General features: G+C 47.8%; 2 protein-coding genes across 8 annotated transcripts in view; one reads left to right on the top strand and one right to left on the bottom strand.

Moving 5' to 3' along the window:
• The window catches only part of DRC12 (dynein regulatory complex subunit 12 homolog), a 16,257-nt gene extending 14,366 nt beyond the window's left edge, over positions 1-1,891 (top strand). Inside the window, exons 7-8 of one of the 4 annotated variants that reach the window (XR_012802153.1) lie at positions 478-1,011; positions 1,053-1,891. Coding sequence is in view for 1 of the 4 variants with exons in the window: in XM_075604164.1 (XP_075460279.1) it covers positions 478-606 (129 nt within the window). In the remaining 3 variants the exon portion in view is untranslated. Of the gene's footprint in view, positions 1-477 lie in introns of all 4 variants that reach the window. The other 3 variants (XR_012802154.1, XR_012802155.1, XM_075604164.1) reach the window with 3 other exon arrangements.
• NHERF4 (NHERF family PDZ scaffold protein 4) lies at positions 657-26,535 on the bottom strand. 4 transcript variants are annotated; one of them, XM_075604161.1, is made up of 10 exons: positions 26,514-26,535; positions 12,681-12,708; positions 12,074-12,138; positions 9,664-9,875; positions 8,123-8,324; positions 6,617-6,753; positions 5,629-5,830; positions 4,329-4,525; positions 3,658-3,747; positions 657-2,681 (listed from the first exon to the last, which is right to left on the bottom strand). In XM_075604161.1, the coding sequence occupies exons 4-10, from the start codon at positions 9,799-9,801 to the stop codon at positions 2,613-2,615; spliced, it is 1,035 nt and encodes a 344-aa protein (XP_075460276.1). In that variant the 5' UTR covers positions 9,802-9,875; positions 12,074-12,138; positions 12,681-12,708; positions 26,514-26,535; the 3' UTR covers positions 657-2,612. The 4 variants fall into 4 exon arrangements, with proteins under 4 accessions (XP_075460276.1, XP_075460274.1, XP_075460277.1 ...); XM_075604159.1 differs by lacking the exon at positions 26,514-26,535 and adding an exon at positions 26,368-26,472; XM_075604162.1 differs by lacking the exon at positions 26,514-26,535 and adding an exon at positions 18,945-19,069.
• Positions 26,536-26,900: the final 365 nt, after the last annotated feature.

Here is a 26,900-nt window from a genome sequence, read left to right on the forward strand (position 1 = left end):
GAGAGCGCTCTGTGTCTGTCCCTTTGGAGTGCGCTTTGTATCTCTCCCTTTGAAGAGTGCTCTGTGTCTCTCCCTTTGGAGAGCGCTCTGTATCTGTCCCTTTGGAGAGCGCTCTGTGTCTGTCCCTTTGGAGTGCGCTCTGTATCTCTCCCTTTGGAGAGTGTTCTGTGTCTCTCCCTTTGGAGAGCGCTCTGTGTCTCTCCCTTTGGAGTGCGAGTTTCTCTCTCTGTCTGTCTCTCTCCTATGTAACATTTTCTCTCTGTCTCTCTCCTCTGTTACATTTTCTCTGTCTCTCTCCTCTGTTACATTTTCTCTCTGTCTCTCTCTCCTCAGTTACATTTTCTCTCTGTCTCTCTCCTCTAACATTTTCTCTCTCTCTCTCTCCTCTGTTACATTTTCTCTCTGTCTCTCTCTCCTCTGTAACATTTTCTCTGTCTCTCTCCTCTGTAACATTTTCTCTGTCTCTTTCTCTCTCAGTCCTGTTTGGATAAACTGCTCTCCAAGCTCAGCGTGGCTAAACTCCAGTGGACGGGTCAGGCTCTGTCCATCCATCAACAACATAAACAGATCCTGCAGGACTGTGGCCTGAATCCCCTGGACATCTGACCCCTGCCGCCCCGGGAGCAGGAGACACACACACACACTTTCACAATGAATGAATATGAATTTCACTGTATTCAGTCACACGTGTGTACATGAATGATTGAGTGAAAAGGGAGTGTTACTAAGTGTGAGTGGGTTAGTTGTGTCTATATCTATTTGTGAATTTCTAGGTGTGCCCAGTTGTGAGTGAGTGTGTATTTCTAGGTGTGCCCAGTTGTGAGTGGGTGTGTATTTCTAGGTGTGCATAGTTGTGAGTGGGTGTGTATTTCTAGGTGTGCCTAGTTGTGAGTGGGTGTGTATTTCTAGGTGTGCCCAGTTGTGAGTGGGTGTGTATTTCTAGGTGTGCATAGTTGTGAGTGGGTGTGTATTTCTAGGTGTGCCTAGTTGTGAGTGGGTGTGTATATCTAGGTGTGCCCACTGCCTAGTTGTGAGTGGGTGTGTATTTCTAGGTGTGCCTAGTTGTGAGTGGGTGTGTATTTATAGGTGTGCCCACTGCCTAGTTGTTAGTGGGTGTGTAAGGGTATGTAATGTGTAGATGTCAATTTCTGGGCTGTATGTGAATTATAGTGGAATTGCAGCATACAGTATTTCTGGGTATGTCTAGGTGTGAGTGGGTGTGTATTTCTGGGTGTGTCCAGGTGTGTATTTCTGGGTTTGTTCACGTGTGAGTGGGTGTACTGATGCAGCGGCCGTTATTCGAACACTTCACGCGCCATGTACATCGGAATCCCGATTAAAAACCGCGGGATGAATTCCAGCCTCCCCGCACTAAGATGTGAGTGTGGCGAGTGCAGAAAAACGAATTTTAGTGTTCTGGTTATTAAAAACATGAAATTGACACAGTAGCACAGTACTGTACACATTACAATTCATCCATTTTATTGCAAACAAAGAAACCGAATCCATGAAATTCAAACAAAACATCCGCGATAAGCGCGGGTGCCTGGGGCGATTGGCCGCGTTCATGCTGCGTGGGGAACAGCAGAGAACTCAAAATCGGCGCCGTGATGTGTTTGAATAATGGCCGCTGCATCAGTATATATAGTTGTGACTGTTTCTGTGTAGTATGAGTGTAGTTGTGCATTTGTGGGTGTGTCCAATTGTGAGCAGGCATTTACAGATGTGTGTGGGTGTATGTATAATTGTGAGTGGCTGTGTATTTGAGTGGAGTGTGTAGGTGCTTGTGAGTTGCTGTGCATTCTGTGTCCCCTTGTTAATGGTGTGTAAAGTGTGTAACGTGTTAAAGTGCAGGACTCCCCATCTGTGCAAATAAACGAATAAAATGACAGGGAACGTGTGAGTCTCAGATCATGAGGGGCCGCCAAGGGAAGGCTCAGATCATGAGAGGTCGCCAAGGGAAGGCTCAGATCAAGAGGGGCCGCCAAGGGAAGGCTCAGATCATGAGAGGTCGCCAAGGGAAGGCTCAGATCATGAGCGGCCGCCAAGGGAAGGCTCAGATCATGAGCGGCCGCCAAGGGAAGGCTCAGATCATGAGGGGCCGCCAAGGGAAGGCTCAGATCATGAGCGGCCGCCAAGGGAAGGCTCAGATCATGAGCGGCCGCCAAGGGAAGGCTCAGATCATGAGCGGCCGCCAAGGGAAGGCTCAGATCATGAGAGGTCGCCAAGGGAAGGCTCAGATCATGAGCGGCCGCCAAGGGAAGGCTCAGATCATGAGCGGCCGCCAAGGGAAGGCTCAGATCATGAGCGGCCGCCAAGGGAAGGCTCAGATCATGAGAGGTCGCCAAGGGAAGGTGAGAGGCTCAAATCACGAGAGGTCGCCAAGCGAAGATCAGGGTTCATTGTCACAGGTGGGATTTTTTGGCCTGTGTCACTGTCACAGGCGTGATTTGCAGCCGTGTCACTGGCGTGATTTGCAACCTGTGTAAAAGGCGTGATTTGCAGTCCCGTGTCACAGGCTTGATTTGCAGCCCGTGTAAAAGGCGTGATTTGCAGTCCGTGTCACAGGTGTGATTTGCAGCCATGTCACAGGCGTGATCCAGGCTCTCCCCTCATTCCTCGCTGCTCTGCGCTCCTGCGGGAGGGGTGGGAATTTGGGGGTCCTTCCCTTCACGTTGGTCCTGTGTGTGAGAGAAACATCAGCATTACCGTAGGATGAGCTCCGAGCACCCTCTCAGAATTCCTAATCCAGCAGAAGAAAGGCCGGACTCACTGCGCACAGCTTCAAAGTGTGGGGGGTTTTAAATGATTTATTGGGGGGGTGGTGGAATAGACTTTTGGTGACTCACTAAATTGTTTGACCGGAGGCAGAGAAAGTTCAAAATGTCCAAATAAAAAAAGAGGAGATTATGAGATCTTATAGGGACCAACATGGGGATTCTCCACTGATGAAATTATAGTGTACAGAGATCAACATCATCAATCATCATCCTTCATCATCATAAATCATCCTTCATCATCATAAATCATCCTTCATCAATCATTCTCCATCATCATTATCTTCAATCAGTCATCAATCATCCATCATCATCATCCAACTTCATCAATCATCCATCCATCAATCATTCATCCATCAATCATTCATCCATCAATCATCCATCAATCATCCATCATCATGAATCATCATCATCCTTCATCATCAATCATCCATCCATCATCTTCAATCATCCATCCATCCATCAATCAATCATCTATCAATCATTATCAATCATCCTTCATCAATCATCATCATTCATGATCATCCTTCATCAATTATAATCATCATCCATCATAATCATCCTTCTTCATCATCACCATGTATTCTTTGCGTAGAAACATGCCTCTAGTGAAGGGGGCGTCTCAATACTGTACAGTTAAACGAATTGAAACCTGCAACTCCTTTCCACGTCTCCGGGACTGAGATGGCGACGCGGACTTTGAACGCTAATTACAGAAAAGATTATCGCCTGTTATCGATGACATTACTTCTGCTCGCAGGCAGCAGATCTGGGACAGGGAGAAACCCACCAGATACGAATGGGGCGTTTTCCCCTAACCCTTTCACTGCCAGAGGGACCTGCAAGGCATCGAAATCCTGTATCCCATGATGCATCTCACCTGTAAGTGGGGGGTTGATGCCGCCATGTTTTTAGCGGCCACGCAATCAGAGGCATCATCTTCATAGAAAAGCAGAGGGGAGAGTCCAATCTGGGGGAGGGGATCGGAGGTCTCCTGTGTTATACTGTGTAACCCCAGTGTAACCCATACTCACTCACTTACCCCCAGCTAGATCCCCTCTACCCTGATCCCATTCTGTTCCCCTCACTCTCCCCATTTATCAGCAAAGGCAAGGTCACCTCACGGTCCCCCCCCTCTAGTCAGTGGTAGTATCCCCCCTCTAACTGCCCATCACTCACAGTGTCCCACCCACTTCACTTCCTCCCCCTTTAACTGCTGATCTCTTACAGTATCCTCCCCTCTAACTGCTGATAACTGACAGTGTCCCCCCTATAACTGCCGATCACGGACAGTGTCCTCCCCTCTAACTGCTGATAACTGACAGTACATCCCCTAACTGCTGATAAATGACAGTGTCCCCCCTATAACTGCTGATAACTGACAGTGTCCCCCCTATAACTGCCGATCACTGGCTGTGTCCCCCCTATAACTGCCGATCACTGGCTGTGTCCCCCCTATAACTGCCGATCACTGGCTGTGTCCCCCCTATAACTGCCGATCACTGACTGTGTCCCCCCTATAACTGCCGATCACTGACTGTGTCCCCTCACCTCACAGTAGAAGCGGTCCCCCTCATTGCTGATGACGAGCATGGTGACCTGCTGACCGCTGCCCTGTATCAGGCTGACAATGTCCTCATGCTCCCGCCCGTCCACACTCTGACCATTCACTGCCAGCAGCCGGTCCCCTTCACGCATCCCAGACTCCTGCGCAGGGAGCCCGAGGTCCAGGTCACGCAGGAACTGACCTGAGCGGGGCACGGGGATAAGAGGGAAGGAGCGAGAGCGGACAGGTACAAAGAATGCTGGGGGCAGCCAATGACTTGGGGAAGCCACTTTCTCTCCCTGCATCTCGGGAACCAAACATTCGAGTGTAAGACCTGTCTGTACTGTACACACGTGCGTGTGTGTGTGTGTGTGTGTGTGTGTGTATATATACAGTGGTGTGAAAAAGAAAGTACAGCCTCTTTGAATTCTATGGTTTTACATATCAGGACATAATAACACTCATCTGTTCCTTAGCAGGTCTTATAATTAGGTAGATACAGCCTCAGATGAACAACAACCTGACATATTACACCGTGTCACTGTGACTGTGTCACACTATATATACACAGAAATAATAAACGGGAGAAGGGAGACGGGACTGAACATTAGGAAGAAACAAGACAATCGTTCAAGGGAACCTTCCACCGAGCCTCAAAAAGAGTGTGTGTACCTGCGTATCCTGCCCGTGCTCACGTATGTGTGTGACCCGTGTATCCTGCCCATGCTCACGTGTGGATGTGACCCGTTTATCCTGCCCGTGCTCATGTGTGGATGTGACCTGTGTATCCTGCCCGTGCTCACTTGGATCCTACTGTAAATGCGAATATAATTCTGAAGCTTCATACAACACAAAATCGTATGGAGAGATGCATGCTGGGACATCATCACACAGGGGGAGACATTAAAATGTGTCCGGTGGGACCGGACACATCACAAGAAGGAATAACCATCGTTGGACAAAGATGGAACTCAACTGGATTCCAAGAGAGATTACAAGACCCAAAGTAGGATGGGATGAGGGAATGTGTGGGAGCGACGTGGAGAAGAGGAGAGGCTGTAACCGCAGGACCTGGGAGATCACTGGCGAGACTTCATCCAGCAGTGAGGAGACACGGGCTGAAGATGGGGTTATATATTTACATATACGTGGAGAAGAGAGGCTGTAACCGCAGAACCTGGGAGGTCATTGGGGAGGCTTCATCCAGCAGTGGGGAGACACGGGCTGGAGATGATTATATATACACATAGGACCACCCTGTTCCCTCTCCAATGTCCCCCCATCCCCTCTCCTCCTGGTGCTCACCTTGCCCCCCCAGGCAATTCTCCTGCCTCAGGAGGAATCCGTACCCTTTCGGCCCCCGGACCAGGTGTAGTTTGCGGGTCCGATATGGGAGAGACGAGGTCTCGGCCAGCACTGCATTCAGCGTCACCCCGTGACCTTCATACACATCCCACGCGGAAGCCTCCAAGACTAGAAGGGTCACACGAGGACCACTGTTCTGCAACTGTCAGAGATATGCATGGGTATCACACACACAACGGACACGCAGCTATACACACTGCATACACTGCAACAACTGCCAGAGATATGCATGGGTAACACAGACACACAACGGACATGCAGCTATATACACTGCATACACTGCAACAACTGCCAGACATATGCAAGGGTAACACAGACACACAACGGACACGCAGCTATATACACTGCATACACTGCAACAACTGCCAGACATATGCATGGGTAACAGAGACACACAACGGACACGCAGCTATATACACTGCATACACTGCAACAACTGCCAGACATATGCAAGGGTAACACAGACACACAACTACACACAGCTATATACACTGCAACAACTGCCAGACCTGCCAGAGATATGAAAGGGTAATACACACATACACACACACAACTACACACAGCTATATACACTGCAACAACTGCCAGAGATATGCAAGGGTAACACAGACACACAACTACACACAGCTATATACATTGCACACACTGAAACACCTGTCAGAGATATGCAAGGGTAACACAGACACACAACTACACACCACTATATACATTACAAATACTGTAACAACTGCCAGAGATATGCAAGGGTAACACACACAACTACACACAGCTATATACACTGCAACAACTATACTCTGGGTTACACACAATACTACTCTGTGATACAACTGTGCACAATGCTATAAAGTGTTCACAAATATACACACTGCTATACAAGTATACACAGTTGTACTCGGTATTACACAGCACACACAAACGTATGTGTTACCTTCTTAGTGAGCTGGCTCATAGTGATGCTGCTCACACTCTCACCATTCACCTCCAAAAGCCGGGCCCCAAGGGGCACCCCAGCCCTGTGAGCCGGGCCCCCCTCATCCACCTCCAGCAAGAATGTCCCCCGCACACCTACAACACAGAGCACACAGAGGCAGCTGGCACAGAGGCAGTGTGACACAGCACTGCTTGACAGTGTGACAGGGCACTGCTGGGTGTGAGTCACATGTCATATACCCCCTGTGGCGGTGGCACTGCGCGGGGGTGACACTGTGACAGGGCACTGCGCGGCGTGACACTGACAGGGCACTGCTGGGGGTAACACTGTGACAGGGCACTGCTGGGGGTGACACTGTGACGGCACTGCTGGGGGTGACACTGTGACAGGGCACTGCTGGGGGTGACACTGTTACAGGGCACTGCTGGAAGTGACACTGTGACAGGGCACTGCTGGGGAGGGGTGACACAGTGACAGGGCACTGCTGGGAGGGGGGTGACACTGACTGGGCACGGCTGGGGGTGACACTGTGACAGGGCACTGCTGGGGGGTGACACTGTGACAGGGCACTGCTGGGGGGTGACACTGTGACAGGGCACTGCTGGGGGTGACACTGTGACAGGGCACAGCTGGGGGGTGACACTGTGACAGGGCACTGCTGGGGGGTGACACAGTTACAGGGCACTGCTGGGGGGTGACACAGTTACAGGGCACTGCTGGGGGGTGACACAGTTACAGGGCACTGCTGGGGGTAACACTGTTACAGGGCACTGCTGGAGGTGACACTGTGACAGGGCACTGCTGGGGGGGTGACACTGTGACAGGGCACTGCTGGGGGCTGACACTGTGACAGGGCACTGCTGGAGGTGACACTGTGATAGGGCACTGCTGGGGTGTGACACTGTTACAGGGCACTGCTGGGGGGTGACACTGTTACAGGGCACTGCTGGGGGGTGACACAGTTACAGGGCACTGCTGGGGGGTGACACAGTTACAGGGCACTGCTGGGGGGTGACACAGTTACAGGGCACTGCTGGGGGGTGACACAGTTACAGGGCACTGCTGGGGGTAACACTGTTACAGGGCACTGCTGGAGGTGACACTGTGACAGGGCACTGCTGGGGGGGTAACACTGTGACAGGGCACTGCTGGGGGCTGACACTGTGACAGGGCACTGCTGGGGGCTGACACTGTGACAGGGCACTGCTGAGGGGGTGACACTGTGACAGGGCACTGCTGGGGGCTGACACTGTGACAGGGCACTGCCGGGGGGGGCTGACACTGTGACAGGGCACTGCTGGGGGGTGACACTGTGACAGGGCACTGCTGGGGGGGGGTGACACTGTGACAGGGCACTGCTGGGGGCTGACACTGTGACAGGGCACTGCCGGGGGGGCTGACACTGTGACAGGGCACTGCTGGGGGGTGACACTGTGACAGGGCACTGCTGGGGGGGTGACACTGTGAAGGGGCACTGCTGGGGGTGTGTCACATGTCACATACCCCCTGTGGCGGTGGCAGTGAACCCGAAGCCCCGCCCCTCTCGCTGGATGAGGCAGAGCCGTGGACGGGGACACGTCTCTGGAACGGGTTTGGGCAACACGGACGCTGGGGACATGTGACTGAAACACAGCCTCTGATAGGCTTCTTCATCCAGGACGCAAAGTGACACATGGGAGCCACTGGACTTCAACTTCTGCCCCACCTGTGGGAACATGCAACACGTGTAAAACATGCAACACGGACAGGACACGTGACAGAAAACGACACGTGGCAAGTGCAAATCACTGACGCGGATGGAGCACGTGATATACATAGCATGGGATATGCTCTAAACATGCTACATGCACAGAGAGAACATTAGTTCTGGACAGAATACGCATTACATGGTCTGAACACATGACACGGACAGAGCTCATGGGGGGGTGTGTAGAAGTTTGTGGCCTATTTATTAAAGTGACAAATTAATACTTAAAACTAGTGACATCAGCCCAGACCAGCATGCTGTCTCTTAGTACCATCCGCCATCCTGAGCAGTCACCTCTCCTATCCTGGTAAAGTTACTGGTTTTTACCTATCCTTACATCCCACTTCCCTCATAGCTCCTCTTCCCCTCCATTGTTCTCATGTCCCAGAGTTCCCTCAGTACTTTTCCCTCTTTTTATTTGTTTGTTGTTGCCCCAAATAAACACTTCAGGAAGTAAGAATGTTCCGTTGCTTGATATATGGGATTGAGTTAACCTGCCTGTCCCTACGCATCAATTAGGGTGTGCTTGGGCCAGAACAAAAAGCCTTTGCAAAATCTAGGAATATTGCACCAGTGAGTTGTCCCTGTTCCATTCCACACTGGATCTCATTGCAAACTTTTAGCAGGGTAGTTACCGTGGAGTGTTTGGGGCGGAAGCCAGATTGGAATTGGCTAGGGAAATTAATCTTGGTGTAGTAATCGCTTAATTGGGAGTGGACACATTTTTCCATGACTTTGGATAGAATTGGGAGAAGTGAGATTGGCCTGTATTTTGGGACAGTGTTTTTGTCCCCACTTTTGAAGATTGGGACAACTCTGGCAGTTTGCCAGGTCTCAGGGATATGGCCTGCAGACAGGATAGAGTTGACTATGGAAGCAATTGGTTTGGCAATGGCTGGGGCACCAAGTCTTAGGAATTTAGATTGCAGTAAGTCAGGACCACATTGCCTACTTAGTTTTAATTTGAGGAGCGCTTGTCTAATCTCCTCTTCGGATACTGGTCCAAATTGAAAACTGTGGGCAGTGCTGGGAAAGGGTGGCGCTATAGAAGTACTCCCAGAATGAGGTTCATGTATGTAGTTTGGGTTGTACTTCACTAATTAGTAGCACAGCCCACAAAGTAATCATTGAATGCATTTGCAATGTCAGTGGGATTTTCCAGGGTAATATCCTCCTTAATGATATTACGGTTGTTGATGACTAGAAGGCTGGAATATATTGTTGATGGCCTTCCAGATGTTAGCTGGATTTGATGTATTCTTCTTATTGTGTTTATGTGATGTCATTATGGGCTCACCCTCAGATGCTCCTGTTCGTGCACGTACTCCCCATTGATCTGTAGCAGTTGGTCTCCATCTCGCAGCCCCCCCAGATAAGCCGGACCCCCAGGGACCACCTGATGGATAACGTGACCCTCTCTCTCCAGCTCTGTCATCAGGTGGAACCCAAAACTGCCCTCTTTATCCTTCCTCAGCACACAGAACCGGACCAGCGGGTCAGAACATGCCCCTGAGAGAGAGAAAGTATGAAGATCAGAACGAGCAAGTGAGTGAGTGAGAGTGTGAGTGGACTCACTGGTCACATTCACACTGAGCTCAGCACAGGTAGGGTTGCCAGATGTCCGATACTGAACTGGACCGTCCTGTTTTTGGACACTCTGTCTGGTATTACCTCTCTGGGCGTGTATGTCACAGTATGTGTATACCCGTATTACCTCTCCGGGCGTGTACGTCTATACCGGTATTACCTCTCTGGGTGTGTATGTGTATACCGGTATTACCTCTCTGGGTGTGTATGTGTATACCGGTATTACCTCTCTGGGCGTGTATGTGTATACCGGTATTACCTCTCTGGGCGTGTATGTGTATACCGGTATTACCTCTCTGGGCATGTATGTGTATACCGGTATTACATCTCCGGGCGTGTACGTCTATACCGGTATTACCTCTCTGGGTGTGTATGTGTATACCGGTATTACCTCTCTGGGCGTGTATGTGTATACCGGTATTACCTCTCTGGGCGTGTATGTGTATACCGGTATTACCTCTCTGGGCGCGTATGTGTATACCGGTATTACCTCTCTGGCTATGTATGTATATACCGGTATTACCTCTCTGGGCGTGTACGCGTATACCAGTATTACCTCTCTGGGCGTGTGTGTGTATACCGGTATTACGTCTCTGGCGTGTATGTGTATACCGGTATAACCTCTGGGCGTGTATGTGTATACCGGTATTACCTCTCTGGGCGTGTATGTGTATACCGGTATTACCTCTCTGGGTGTGTATGTGTAAACCGGTATTATCTCTCTGGGTGTGTATGTGTATACCGGTATTACCTCTCTGGGCGTGTATGTGTATACCGGTATTACCTCTCTGGGCGTGTATGTGTATACCGGTATTACCTCTCTGGGCATGTATGTGTGTATACCGGTATTACCTCTCTGGGCGTGTGTGTATACCGGTATTACCTCTCTGGGCGTGTATGTGTATACCGGTATTACCTCTCTGGGCGTGTATGTGTATACCGGTATTACCTCTCTGGGCGTGTATGTGTATACCGGTATTACCTCTCTGGGCGCGTATGTATATACCGGTATTACCTCTCTGGGTGTGTACGCGTATACCAGTATTACCTCTCTGGGCGTGTGTGTATACCGGTATTACGTCTCTGGCGTGTATGTGTATACCGGTATTACCTCTCTGGGTGTGTATGTGTATACCGGTATTATCTCTCTGGGTGTGTATGTGTATACCGGTATTACCTCTCTGGGCGTGTATGTGTATACCGGTATTACCTCTCTGGGCGTGTATGTGTATACCGGTATTACCTCTCTGGGCGTGTATGTGTATACCGGTATTACCTCTCTGGGCGTGTACGTGTATACCGGTATTACCTCTCTGGGTGTGTATGTGTATACCCGTATTACCTCTCTGGGCGTGTATGTGTATACCGGTATTACCTCTCTGGGCGTGTATGTGTATACCGGTATTACCTCTCTGGGCGTGTATGTGTATACCCGTATTACCTCTCTGGGCGTGTGTGTGTATACCGGTATTACCTCTCTGGGCGTGTATGTGTATACCGGTATTACCTCTCTGGGCGTGTATTTGTATGCCGGTATTACCTTCTGGGCGTGTACGTGTATACTGGTATTACCTCTCTGGGCGTGTGTGTGTATACCGGTATTACCTCTCTGGGCGTGTATGTGTATACCGGTATTACCTCTCTGGGCGTGTATGTGTATACCGGTATTACCTCTCTGGGCGTGTATGTGTATACCGGTATTACCTCTCTGGGCGTGTATGTGTACAGTTTGTACACAGTGAGCTGAGACTTGGGATGGGGGAGGGATTTCCTCGGGCTGCTCCCTTGTGTTTGATGTCACTGTGCGTGCAACAAGAGTTTGCGCAGGCAGAGACCCCTCTCTCCCTCTCCCCTTATCTTTATAGACTCCCTGATAAGGACAGGGTGGGGATAACGGGGTATAAATCTTGTCTAATAAACACTCCCACATTCTGAGGCCCAGAAGAAATACAATTAGTAATTAATTTCCGCTTTGGCCGTTAGATAAGAATCAGACACATGGGACTGTACTTGGAAGACCGTTACACTTTGCTGAGTTGAAACATTTCTTTTGCTAGGAACCTTTTTTTAAGCCCTGTGCAGAAGTCAGTGATATATATACTGTATATACTGTATATTACCTCCGTCCTCGCCCAGGGACAGGGCCGGGTTATCGATCCCCAACTTTGGGTTAAATGGAATCCTCCTAAAAACACAGAAAAGGAACGTGTTCAAATATTTTTCGCTGGGTGGTGCTCCATGTATCTACTGCTTCAGGGAAGAAATAATCTATCCTCCTATTACCCCATATAACCGCTCCCTATAACTCCTCCCATTACCCCATATAACCGCTCCCTATAACTCCTCCTATTCCCCCATATAACCCCTCCTATTACCCCATATATCCGCTCCCTATAACTCCTCCTATTACTCCATATAACCTCTCCCTATAACTCCTCCTATTCCCCCATATAACCCCTCCCTATAACTCCTCCTATTCCCCCATATAACCCCTCCCTATAACTCCTCCTATTACCCCATATAACCGTTCCCTATAACTCCTCCTATTACCCCATATACAGTACCCCCTCCGTATAACTCCTCCTATTACCCTATATAACCCCTCCCTATAACTCCTCCTATTACCCCATATAATCCCTCCCTATAACTCCTCCTATTACCCCATATAACCGCTCCCTGTAACTCCTGTTGGTTCCCCCCCCCCCCTCCCAAGCGCCTGGTACTCACGTTGTTAATACGAATCCGTCCTCAATCCCTGGAAGAGAGAGGCGAGGGGTTAAGGGGTCACTAACAGCTGCAGTGCTATTCAGGACTAATCTTTTTAAACAAAGAAGTATTTTTCCAATATATATTTGTAACTTTGAACGCCTCTGCAGCAGCCAAACTTTGGAAGGTTTTTACCATCGTTATGTCATGTGCTTTGGGGATCAGACTGTTTGGCAGCCCCCTTGTGTGCATGGGTGGTTGACGTATCGGGCGATGGGGGTTGGGCGGGCCGGTGCTGGAGCTCTCTGACCCACCTGCTGCTCCCCCCTCCTCCTATGGTCACCGGGACCCGCAGAGTCCCTGGACCGGCGCAGAACCGCTCCACACCCCAGGGTAAGATGTGTATTCTGCGGGTCTCCTCCTGCAGCGTTGTCATGGCGACCCGTCACATGGCGATACGTTGCCATGACGCCGCAGGAGGAGGGCCGCTCCTCAAGCCATTGCCCGCGCCGGAGGCAAGTACAACCCGCCCCTGATTGTGTGCCAATTTAATAATGAAGCTGAAATTCAGTGTTCCCGGAGAAAATAAAAGCATTAAATTATCACCGGGGACAAATAGTAAAACAGTTACTTTATGGGGCCTTGTGGGACTAATTACCTAAGCAGTGCTATGGCATAACACACCTTCCGGGGCTGGAAAACACTCCATTATAGTCTGTGCCAGTAAATGAGCTGTAAGGTGCCCCTTTGGCAGAACACGGACTCTTGCTGACTAGCCTCTGAAGTGATCTCCTGTTTTCTTTGCCCGGTTATGTGAGATTTAAGCGTTACAGTTCCTGTGTACACATAGGAAGCGTTCCTTATACGGAGAGTGTAGGTGGGAATCTGTGGGGGGGTCGCTGTCTCCCCCAGAACGCGAGACGCACGGATAAAGTAACTCCCTTTGTGCCTATACATGGAGGGGCAGTTATAGGAGCAGAATTTGCACACGTGCATGGGGCGGATCTCCTCTTATTACAGTTAATTTAATACATGTGTGCAATTTGACACAAGTGAAACATAGTGATCTGTAATATGGTGAAAAACTGGCTCATCTTGTGCAATATCCCACTTACTAGGACTCCTCCTATTACCCCGTATAACCGCTCCCTATAACTCCTCCTATTACCCCATATAACAGCTCTCTATAGCTCCTCCTATTACCCCATATAACCTATCCCTATAACTCCTCCTATTACCCCGTATAACCGCTCCCTATAACTCCTCCTATTACTCCATATAACTCCTCCTATTACCCCATATACCCCCTCCCTATAACTCCTCCAGGATGGGCTGCAGGTGAGCTCCTGCAGGGGAGCCAGGATGGCCTTAGACCCAGGGGTTGGTGGCTGTGTGGTGGAGATGGAAGTAGGAGAGGCCGCAGGCTGCAGCAGTGGTGTAGGCCTTGGTGAGGCTGATTGCAAGGTACAGGAGAGTTTGGAGAAAAGGAAAAGAGCAGAACAGAACCTGCTTAAGAAAGAAAAGAACCAAGCTTTATTGCAGAGGTATAACAGTAAGAAGGCTGAGTTAGAGGAAGAAAACATTGAGTTAAGGAAATGTCGTGGTTCTGAGAGAGATGTGCACAAGAAGCAAATACTGCGTCTGCATGTTGAAGTAACCCAACTGGAGGGTGAGATTGCTAAAATTGCAGGGGTTTCAGTCAAACAGAAACGTTCCCTTTCAAAGATAATTGAAATGCTATCCCACAGTGCTGAGCAGGGCGCAGAGCTTTCTACAGGTGAAGGTAACAGCCCTGAAACAGGGTTCAGAGAAGGGGACTCACCTCAGGGTGTATCAGGCTGTGAGCATGGATCTGTTCTAGAGCTTCCAGCATCCCAGGGGTTAATGGCAGAAGCAACAGAAGATGTGGTAAAAAGCCCATTACATGGAAAGAAAGCAGCAGACACCTGTGAGGTTAGGTTACCTCAGACTCCCACCCTGGGAGAAGTTGCAGAGATTACAGGGAATAGAGACCAGCAAAGTAAAAACCTTGAATGCCTGAGTGGTGATCAGGAGCAGCTGGAAATGGAGTTTGCTGCTGCTGAGAGCAGTGAGCCAGAGAACCCATGCTCACCTGGACTTACAGAACCACCCTCCTGCTTATTAGCAGGTCCTGTGATTCAGAACTCTGAGAAGGGAGAACAGCAGGTGGTAATTAGCAGCAATGGAGACAGCATTAACCCTGTAGTGCCTGGGAGTGAAATTAAGGTTGTGGAGACTGAAAGTGCTGCTCCTATTCAAACAGTTCCTGATAGAGTGGCCCAAACGGAAGATGGGGTAATGCAAAGGAATGGCATTAAGGTAACCCCAGTTCACACAGCACCCCCTTCAGCCTGGAGTGGGAGATCCTTTGCGAGCGCTGTGACCAGAAATACACAACCTTTGAAAAGGAGGAATGTGGTCATGTTGAGATATAAGGGCGCAGAGGAGATGAAGCCTGACAGGGTTTTTGTAGGGAGACACCTATTAAAAGAATCCTTGGGCTTCCATGCAGAAGAAATGTATGCACTTATCCATATTCCTGGCTCCCGTGAGTACGATGTTAGTTTTAAGAGACCTCAGGCTTTGGATCATTTCTGGATAAGATATGAGAGTCTTAAAGACACGGAATTGTGGAAGCCCTTTGCGGCCATTCCTGTGACTAAACCGGAAACAAAGTCTGTAACAATTCTCTTCAGACATGAATCAGTCCCAATATCAGATATTCTGGTATGGCTTGGCAGACAATGTGACATACTGGCTCCACCTACGAGAATTATGGACGCAGAAGAAATTTGGATTGGCGGTTGGAAGATACAAGTCAGACTTTGGCGACATGGCAATGTCACAAGGCATCTGCTCAATTCTTTCTTTATTGGGAGAGAGAGAGGAAACTGCTTTTACTTTGGTCAGCCAACCTTGTGCCATAGATGTGGTTCAAACAGACATCTAAGCATGTCTTGTGATGTTCTAAAATGTAACTTGTGCCAGTCCTTGGGCCACGAGAGGGCAAGCTGTACAATGATCAAATGTAACTTATGCGATAAATTTGGACATTCCTATACAAATTGCACAGAAGCATGGCATAATATTTCAAAAGTATGGGAGCAGGAAGTGGACTTTGAAGATAATGAAGAACTTTATGACCGTGCCTTGAAAGTTGCAAACAGAATGTGTTCAGATCCTCCTGCAGACGGGGTTGTTCCGGTTCGGCCTAGGGATGGCGCCTGCCTTGATCCTCCTGGGGACAGAGCTTGTCCTGAACTGCCTGTGGATGCAGTTTGCACAGATACACTTACAGAAGGAACAATTATTGAGAGTGTAAACGGGACCCAAGGAATGCCAGAAGAACCCTTAGAGGGAACCTCCTCAAATTTACACCCAGCAGGGGAACAATCTGGGGAATCAGAGGATTCTACTATGATGGAAACCCAAGTGAGGGCACATGGAAAAAAGAAAATGAAGAAGAGCACGGTAAAAAGAAAATGAAGAAGAGCACGGTAAAAAGACTTGGAGGGACTCTTCGACGTTCTGCAGGTCCCACTGGTAAAGTTCCTCAGGTAACTACAAAGAACCGTTTTTCTGCTCTTCGGAAGGATTGGGGGTCAAGAGCTGAGGACTCTAACGATGTACAGGAACTTTCCTTATCAGAAGAGGAACATAATATGGACGTTTCCAGAGAGACAGACTCGGGCATGACCCCACCTTCAGTGACCATTAAGAGGTTTGGGTCAATGGGGGATAATGTGGGGAAAAAGAAAAAAAAGTAATGTTGCACCCTTTTTTTTTTTTTGGTAAAAAATATCTGTTTCCATAAGTGATCCCTTAAAGGTAATAACTGTTAATGTGGCAAGTATAAAATCATGGAAAGCCCGAACTTTAGCTTACAACGTATTAAAACATTGTGATGCAAATATCATTTTCTTACAGGAAACAAGATTAAATACAAAAAATGATATTTACAAAGCCAAGCAAGACTGGCAGGTAGGGCCCTCATTTTGGTACATGGGAGTTACACCTTATGAAGGTGTAGCGATTTTATTTAAAGAGGTTGAGATGAGATGCCATAAACTGTTAGAAATTCAGGAAGGGCGATGCTTACTTCTAGATGTTACTGTGAATAAGTTAGATTTCCGTTTGATTAACATCTATGGACCACAAACAATGAAGGACCGTAAAGAATTATTTAGTAAGATAAGACCATTTCTGTTTACTTCCAAAATGGTCATTTTTTTTGGTGATTTTAATAATATCTCTAAACTGAAAAATCGACGTAAAATCTATGATAGTCTAAATTATGATAGTAATTTCCTAAATAACCTGTGCAGGCAAGCGGACATAGAAGATATTCATATTAAACATAATACTGAAGCATCCGGGTTTACTTACTATAAGGGCCAAAGTAAGAGCAGAATTGACCGTGTATATATTAAAAAAAATATGGTATCTTCAGGAATTAATTTAATTCCGGTTGAATTTTCAGACCATTTAATGTTATCATTCACCCTGAATATCAATGATACCTTAAGGATGGGTAAGGGCAGTTGGAAATTAAACATCTCTACTTTTGAACATAGTGAGACACAAGACCTATTTAGAATGTTTTATGAGGACCAGAGGTCATTACAAGGACTTTATGAAGATTTGACAGATTGGTGGGAGGGAACAAAACGGAATATAGTCTCGTTTGTAAGGAAACTAGCAAACAGGAAAAGTCAAAATAATTATAAAAAATATCAACTCTTAAGAGGTAAATTATGCCGGCTTTATTCGCAGTTGAATGAGGGTAAATTAGTAGATCAGGGAGACATAAAAGGTTGTTAAAGATAAAATGAAACAACTCCAATATGATAGATATGTATCACAAATAAAGGAGCGAGATTTTGGCTCACAGAAATCTTATATTTCACCAGATCCCTTTCTCAGCTGTAAAGGAGCGGTGGGAAAGAAACTAATCTATGGGCTTTATGACTCTGGTGGTAATTATAGAACCAAGAGTAAGGACATTTTGGATATAGTTAGTAATTTCTATGCAGATTTATTTAAGGACAGCTATAGGGAGAAAAAGGAAATTGATAGTTATATTAATACATTGGTTATTCCTAAATTAACAAAGGTAGATGAAACAAACCTGACAATGGAAGTACTAGATAGTGAGGTCAGGGATGTAATAAATGGGTTACAGAAGAATAAAACCCCAGGGACAGACGGCTTAACAGCAGAATTTTTTTAATTGTTTAGTGATTTGTTAGTTCCTGATTTGACTAAAGTCTTTAACATAATGTTGCAGGAAGGTAAGATACCCGGGTCCATGTGCAAGTCTCTTCTGATTCTGTTACATAAAAAGAATGATCCAGCAGATATAAAGAACTGGTGACCAATTTCTTTATTGAACACAGATAGGAAAATCTTAGCCAGAATTTTGTTTAATAGATTGAGAGAGGTATCTGGGAAACTAATCTGTAAGGCTCAGTATTGTGGCATTAAAGGACGTAATATCACAAACGCAGTCATACACGTAAGAGAGATTTTTGAGGTTTGTAAAGCTCATAAATTAGAGAAATATGTTTTGTGCTTAGATCAAACTAAGGCATTTGACATAGTAAACCACGTGTATCTCTGGGAAGTCTTATCCGCGTATGGTATTCCCAATTCCTTCATAGGATGGATATCCTTGTTATATAAAGATGCAGTGGGATGTCCACAAATAAATGGCTGGATAGGGAAAGAATTTAGCGTTAAGTCAGGGGTACGTCAAGGATGTCCTTTGAGTCCTCTTCTGTACGTTTATGCAATAGATCCATTTTTAAGGAAATTGGAATCAAATAATCTTATTGATGGGGTTGAAATAGCAAAAAATCGGAACCTGAAATGTATTGCTTATGCAATACATATTTCCATTGTCGTGTCGGGAAAAGATCGTTTGAAAAGGTACCCGGGTGCTATCTCTATATGTCGTATTACAGATGTAGAGATGTAAATAAGGGGTGTGTGACACTGCCTGAAAATAGTATTCGTTTGATGTCCTCCTGTGACTCGGAACCCCAGCAGGATCTATCCAGGACCCTTGTTGGCAATGAATACAAAAAAGAATGGGGGAGCACAGTTATAGGAAACGGGCAGTATAATATATCTAGAGATCGATATGGATTGAGCAATTAACACATCTATTAAAGTGATAGTTCACGGGGCGGATTCCAAACTCAAAAGGTATACATACATTGATGTGTGCATGTGGGTGGAAAGGTAAAAGAATATATAACTTACACGGCCTTGTGTAAGTTCAGTCACATCAAGGTTTCTTTGGGTTTCTTGTCGCCTTGAAGTGATGTGTTCTTCTGCTATCTAGACTTTTCTTCTTGGTGTATATTCAGCTTTCTTCGTTCATTCGATGTACCCTTCCAGGGGGATTTCCTCTCATGTAAACAAAAAAGGAGGTTAGATTAAGTCACATATATATAGAGGCTGCAATATGGGGAAGGATGATATAATGGTAGACCATTAAAATGTAATGGTATAATCAAGCTAATGTGAGTCTTTTCCTATCTTGGTATCTTATTGTTGCCCGTTGGGGCAAGGCCTCAGATTGTGATCTGTGGATAACTTTCAATTGTTTGCAGGTGGTGATGAAGGGGGAAATAAAAAGATATAACACAATACTCACACGGGCCAGTGTGAGTGCACTCTCCTAGTGGTTTCTTTACAATTTTGTTCCTGGTCGTTATGTGCCCCTAAAGCTGATTATGGGGTGAAAACAGATTAAATGACACTATGGTCTGCAAGATAAAAAACTTTATTTTAAATAAAAAACATGAATATAAAAAACACAGAAACCAAAGGCTTCTATGGGGAATTAAAAGCAACAATAAGATACCAAGATAGGAGAAGACTCACATTAGCCCGTGTGAGTGCTTGATTATACCATTACATTTTAATGGTCTACCATTATATCATCCTTCCCCATATTGCAGCCTCTATATATATGTGACTTAATCTAACCTCCTTTTTTGTTTACATGAGAGGAAATCCCCCTGGAAGGGTACATCGAATGAACGAAGAAAGCTGAATATACACCAAGAAGAAAAGTCTAGATCGCAGAAGAACACATCACTTCAAGGCGACAAGAAACCCAAAGAAACCTTGATGTGACTGAACTTACACAAGAGCAAAGTGCTGAGCAGGGTGCAGAGCAAAATGCAGAGCAAGGTGCAGAGCAAGGCGCAGATTCATGTTGTGGAACAAGAAGCCAGAACCCCAGTAAGAGTCAAGAAAAGATAAGTTTGGAGACGCCTAAAAGAAGTGGGAGAGAAACAAGATCCCAGAACAAGTCTGTGAAGCCTAAAGATAAAACAGAGAACTTATCCCAGGAAAATTCTGATTCAGGTCCTGACAGTTTAATTCAATCAACTGCCAAGAAAACCCCAAAGGGTAAGGCTAAGGTCCCGTTGCACGCGTCCGCACGGCTGGCTTGCTTGCCGGCGGCGCGTGCAACTCGCTGTACCGCGATCTGCGGTCTACAGGATGCTTTTCTCGGAGCGGGGGGGCGTGGCCAAACGGGTCGGGGGGGGGCGCGGCCATGACGTGAGGGGGCGCGGCCATGACGTGAGGGGCCGGAGCGGGAGGTGGGCGGGAGTGGGAGGATTGACAGGGAGGGGGGGGCGTGGCTTGAGCGGAGGGACCCGCTACTCTTCCCCCCCTTCCCTCCACGGGCTGCCACGGGCTGCAGGTAAGTAAAAAAAACACACACACGCAGGCAGGCACTCATGCACTCATACACACACACACACACAGGCAGGCACTCACGCACTCATACATACACACACACACACACAGACAGAGACAGGCACGCACGCAGACAGGCACACACAGACACACAGACACACACACACACAGACAGAGACAGGCACGCACGCAGACAGGCACACACATACACACACAGACACACACACGCAGGCACTCATACATACATACACACACACACACACACACACACACACACACACACACACACACACACACACACACAGGCAGGCACTCACGCACTCATACACACACACACAGAGACAGGCACACACATACACACACTCATACACACACACACACACACACACACACACACACACACACACACACACACACACAGACAGGCACTCAGGCACATACATACACACACACACAGGCACTCAGGCACACACATATACAGACAGGCACTCACCTGCTTTCACTCCACACTCCTCCCCGCTCCCCGAAGCCTCTCCTCCTCCCGCAGCCTCCCCTCCCCATTGGCTCACAGCCACACCACGTGACGCGTCAACGCTAGGAAACACCATTCTCTTGTGTCTCCTAGCGGCTGACGCGCCACAGCGTGTAGTCAGCTGTGCCGCCAGGGGGGACCGGGACCGGCTCGCGAGGATTCCCCTGCTGGTGGGGAACTCGCTACATTGCCGCCCGCGCCAACGAGCGCAGCGGGTCCCAGGCCTAAAGCTGCTAAAGAAAAGAAAGCAAAGGACCGGCGGCTAAAAGTCTCTACAGGAGAAGGTAACAGCCCTGAAATAGGGTCCAAAGACTTCAGGGAAGGGGACTCACCTCAGGGTGTATCAGACTGTGAGCAAGGATCTGTTCCAGAGCTTCCAGCATCCCAGGGGTTAATAGCAGGTGCAGCAGAAAATTTGGTTAACAGCTCATTACAAGCAAAGAAAGCAGCAGACACCTGTAATGTTGGGTTATCTCAACCTCCCACCCTGGGAGAGGTCATGGAAATTACACGGAACTCTGAAGAGCAACAAAGTGAGAATCTAGAAATTCTGAGAGGAGATCGGCTGGAAATAGAGTTTGTACCTGAGAGCAGTGAGCCAGAGAGCCCATGCTCACCTGGACTTACAGAACCACCCCCTGCTTATTAGAAGGTCCTGTGATTCAGAACTCTGAGAGGGGAGAACAGGTGGTAATCAGCAGCAATGGAGTGAGCATTAACCCTGTAGTGCCTGGGAGTGAAATTAAGGTTGTGGAGACTGAAATTGCTGATCCTATCCAGATAGTTCCTGATAATAGAGTGACCCAATCAGAAGATGGGGTAAAGCAAAGTAATGGCATTAAGGTAACCCCAGTTCATACAGCACCTCCCTCGGCCTGGAGTGGAAGATCCTTTGTGAGCGCTGTGGCCAGAAATGTTCAACCTTTAAAAAGGAGGAATGTGGTAAAGTTGAGGTATAAAGGCTGTGAGGAGATGAAGCCTGACATGATGTTTGTTGGAAAACATCTATTAAAAGAATCCTTGGGCTTCAGAGCAGAAGAAATGTATGCACTTATTCATGTTCCAGGCTCCTGTGAGTATGATGTCAGCTTTCAGAGACCTCAGACTTTGGACTTTCTGGACAAGATATGAAAGTTTAAAAAATACTGAATTATGGAAATCCTTTGTTGCTATTCCTGTGTCCAACCCAGAAACAAAGTCTGTAACAATTCTCTTCAGACATGAATCAGTCCCAATATCAGATATTCTGATATGGCTTGGCAGACAATGTGAAGTACTGGCTCCACCTACAAGAATTATGGATGAAGAAGATATTTGGATTGGAGGTTGGAAAGTGCAAGTTAGACTTTGGCGACATGGCAATGTTACAAAGCATCTGCCCAATTCCTTCTTCATAGGAAGAGAAAAAGGAAATTGTTTTTATTATGGTCAGCCAACCTTGTGCCATAGATGTGGTTCAGCCAGGCTCTTAAGTATTTCCTGTGATGTTCTAAAATGCAACTTGTGCCAGTCTGTGGGCCATGAGAGAACAAGTTGTACAAAGATTAAATGTAATCTATGTGGTCAATTTGGACATTCCTATCGGAGTTGTGCAGAAGCATGGCACAATATTTCTGGAATCTGGGAACAGGAAGTGGATTTTGAAGAAAATGAAGCACTTTTTGATCGTGCCTTGAAAGTTGCTGATAGAATTTGTTCAGATCAGCCTGGGAAAGGAGTTTGCCCAGGTCCACCTGTGGACAAAGTTCGCCTAGATCTAATGTCAGATGAAGAATTTACAGACTGTGTAGACATGGCCCAAGGAATATTAGAAGATCCCTTAGAGGGAACCTCCTCAAACTCACTGGAAGAAGAATTCACAGATTGTGTTGACATGGGCCAAGGAATATTAGAAGATCCTTTAGAGGGAACCTCCTCAAACTCTCTTCCAGAAGGAAAACAGTCTGAGGATACAATGGAGGAACTTGCCAAGAGTGTAATCCTGACGGGTGGTAAAAAGAAAAACAGAACACAAAACTGGATACAGCCTAAAAGAAGGAAGAAGGTTACAGTAAAAAGACTTGGAGGGACTTTTCGACTTCCACCAGGTCCTGCTGGTAAGATTCCTCCAGTGCCTGTAAAGAACCGTTTTTCTGCCTTAGGAAGGATTGGGGTTTAAGAGCTGAAGACCCTGATGACATAGAGGAACTTTCCTTATCTGAAGAGCATAATATGGATATTTCCATAGTGAAAGACTCGGATATGATCCCACTTTCGGTGGCCACTAAGAGGTTTGGGTCATTAGGGGATAATGTCAGGAAAAAGAAAAAGTAATACGGTGCCTAAAAAATGTTTGTTTATAAATGAATCCTTTTAAAGGTAGCCGCTATTAATGTGGTAGTTAAGGCTTTTATTTAGTTTCAATTAAAAATGTGCATAAAGGAAATGTGAAGTTGCTGTTGAAAGGAGAAAGGTGGGAACAAATGCTGAGTTAATATTTTTATAGTGTAAGTCCGTACATAATGTGCAGTTTTTGGTTTGTAAAGTGATTTGTGAAATGTAATGTTTGAATTTTTTTTCAATAAAAAGAGTTTCTTCTATTACCCCATATAACCGTTCCCTATAACTCCTCCTATTACCCCATATAACCGTTCCCTATAACTCCTCCTATTACCCCATATAACCGCTACCTATAACTCCTCCTATTACCCCATATACCCACTCCCTATAACTCCTCCTATTACCCCATATACCCACTCCCTATAACTCCTCCTATTACCCCATATACCCCCTCCCTATAACCTCCCTTGTGTTACAAGCTGACAGTTACATTGCATTAATGCCCCACACTGAGCTTTGCTGCCAAACTGCCCCACAGAGTAACAAACAGAAGGGGCAGGGGCAGGAATGAGCATTGGGGAGGGGGGACTGAGGATACTTGGGGTAACAGCAAGAAGGGAAGCCCTGCCGCTTCCCTCTCCCCTCGGGGGCTGTGCTACTCACAGGGGTGCAGGCAAAGAATAGATATTTGGGAGGGTGGGTATTTTGTTTCTACATTCTCCCTCATTGCCTGCAGTAGAGTGTAAGCTCCCTGGACCAGGGTGCGACTCCCCTTGTGTATCTGTCTGCGCTTGTTTGTCCTTAGCTGGTATGTAATTATCATATCTCCGCACCCCCTTTTGTACCGCGCTGTGGAATATGCAGGCGCTTTATAAATAAACGATAATATTAATAATAATGCAGGTGGGGTGGATATTGAGGGGGTAGATATTTGGGGGGTAATACAGCTGGGTGGCGGGAGTCAGATTTTCAGGAGGGGTGCGGGTGGTGAGGTTGATACCCGGGGCAGGTGGGGGGGGGGATATATTAGGAGGTACGGATGGTGAGGTTGATATCAATGGGGGGGAGGCAGATATTGGGGGGTGCGGGTGAGGAGGCAGATATTGGAGGGTGCGGGTGAGGCAGATATTGGGGGGTGTGGGTGAGGAGGCAGATATTGGGGGGTGCGGGTGAGGAGGCAGATATTGGGGGGTGCGGGTGAGGAGGCAGATATTGGTGGGTGCAGGTGAGGAGGCAGATGCTGAGTTAATATTTTTATAGTGTAAGTCCGTACATAATGTGCAGTTTTTGGTTTGTAAAGTGATTTGTGAAATGTAATGTTTGAATTTTTTTTCAATAAAAAGAGTTTCTCCTATTACCCCATATAACCGTTCCCTATAACTCCTCCTATTACCCCATATAACCGTTCCCTATAACTCCTCCTATTACCCCATATAACCGCTCCCTATAACTCCTCCTATTACCCCATATACCCACTCCCTATAACTCCTCCTATTACCCCATATACCCACTCCCTATAACTCCTCCTATTACCCCATATACCCCCTCCCTATAACCTCCCTTGTGTTACAAGCTGACAGTTACATTGCATTAATGCCCCACACTGAGCTTTGCTGCCAAACTGCCCCACAGAGTAACAAACAGAAGGGGCAGGGGCAGGAATGAGCATTGGGGAGGGGGGACTGAGGATACTTGGGGTAACAGCAAGAAGGGAAGCCCTGCCGCTTCCCTCTCCCCTCGGGGGCTGTGCTACTCACAGGGGTGCAGGCAAAGAATAGATATTTGGGAGGGTGGGTATTTTGTTTCTACATTCTCCCTCATTGCCTGCAGTAGAGTGTAAGCTCCCTGGACCAGGGTGCGACTCCCCTTGTGTATCTGTCTGCGCTTGTTTGTCCTTAGCTGGTATGTAATTATCATATCTCCGCACCCCCTTTTGTACCGCGCTGTGGAATATGCAGGCGCTTTATAAATAAACGATAATATTAATAATAATGCAGGTGGGGTGGATATTGAGGGGGTAGATATTTGGGGGGTAATACAGCTGGGTGGCGGGAGTCAGATTTTCAGGAGGGGTGCGGGTGGTGAGGTTGATACCCGGGGCAGGTGGGGGGGGGGATATATTAGGAGGTACGGATGGTGAGGTTGATATCAATGGGGGGGAGGCAGATATTGGGGGGTGCGGGTGAGGAGGCAGATATTGGAGGGTGCGGGTGAGGCAGATATTGGGGGGTGTGGGTGAGGAGGCAGATATTGGGGGGTGCGGGTGAGGAGGCAGATATTGGGGGGTGCGGGTGAGGAGGCAGATATTGGTGGGTGCAGGTGAGGAGGCAGATATTGGGGGGTGCGGGTGAGGAGGCAGATATTGGGGGGTGCGGGTGAGGAGGCAGATATTGGTGGGTGCAGGTGAGGAGGCAGATATTGGGGGGTGTGGGTGAGGAGGCAGATATTGGGGGGTGCGGGTGAGGAGGCAGATATTGGGGGGTGCGGGTGAGGAGGCAGATATTGGTGGGTGCAGGTGAGGAGGCAGATATTGGGGGGTGCGGGTGAGGAGGCAGATACTGGGGGGTGCAGGTGAGGAGGCAGATACTGGGGGTGCGGGTGAGGCAAATATTGGTGGGTGTAGGTGGTGAGGCAGATATTGGGGGGTGCGGGTGGAGAGGCAGATATTGGGGAGTGCGGGTGGTGAGGCAGATATTGGGGGGTGCGGGTGGTGAGGCAGATATTGGGGGTGCGGGTGGTGAGGCAGATATTGGGGGTGCGGGTGGTGAGGCAGATATTGGGGGGTGCGGGTGGTGAGGCAGATATTGGGGAGTGCGGGTGGTGAGGCAGATATTGGGGGGTGCGGGTGGTGAGGCAGATATTGAGGGGTGCGGTTGGTGAGGCAGATATTGGGGGGTGCGGGTGGTGAGGCAGATATTGGGGGGTGCGGGTGGTGAGGCAGATATTGAGGGGTGTCGGTGGTGAGGCAGATATTGGGGGGTGCGGGTGGTGAGGCAGATATTGGGGGGTGTGGTGGTTAGGTCGATATCCATGGGGGGGGTAGATATTGGGGTGTGTGGGTAGATATTAAGGATGAGGGTAGATATTGAGAGGGGGCAGATATTTGGAGGCATGTACCTGAGCGTTTCTTCATCCTGGCTGCTGAATCTCTTGCGATGTTCCTTGGGAAGGTACAAAGTGCAACCTCCCCCCCCCATAAAACACCTTCTCCCCGCCCCCCCATATAACATCTCCTCCCCCCCCCCAATCACACCAAGACTTACAGATTAATGTTTAATCAGACAGGAGCCTCTTCCTGCTGGTTATCTGCACACAATTCCCCCCCCCCCCCAGCACAGGGAGTGTCAGGGGGAGGAGATGGGGGGGGGGGCAGGGTGACACCTTCACACTGAGACTGGAGTGTCAGCTGCTTGACGAGGGAGGTGGGAAAGAAACATATCTGTGTATATCTGTAGCACTTAGGGCAGTGTATATAGAACACGCAGAGCAACACATATATATATATAATATATATATATATATATAACACAGAGCATATATAACACAGAGCACTATATATAACATGCAGAGCAGTATATATATAACGCACAGTGTATATATGTATAACACATAGGGAACTATATATAACACACTGAGCAGTATATATAGTG

This window comes from Ascaphus truei, chromosome 6 (genome assembly GCF_040206685.1).
Source record: "Ascaphus truei isolate aAscTru1 chromosome 6, aAscTru1.hap1, whole genome shotgun sequence".
NCBI classification, from domain to species: Eukaryota; Metazoa; Chordata; class Amphibia; order Anura; family Ascaphidae; genus Ascaphus; species Ascaphus truei.

What these genes read in the sequence shown, in the direction of transcription:
- NHERF4 (XM_075604159.1), bottom strand. An exon ending in CACTGCCACCGCCACAGGGG is followed by an intron (nt 6,754 to 8,122) that starts GTATGTGACATG and finishes TCTGTGTTGTAG; the next exon opens with GTGTGCGGGGGACATTCTTG. An exon ending in TGAGCCAGCTCACTAAGAAG is followed by an intron (nt 5,831 to 6,616) that starts GTAACACATACG and finishes TATCTCTGACAG; the next exon opens with TTGCAGAACAGTGGTCCTCG.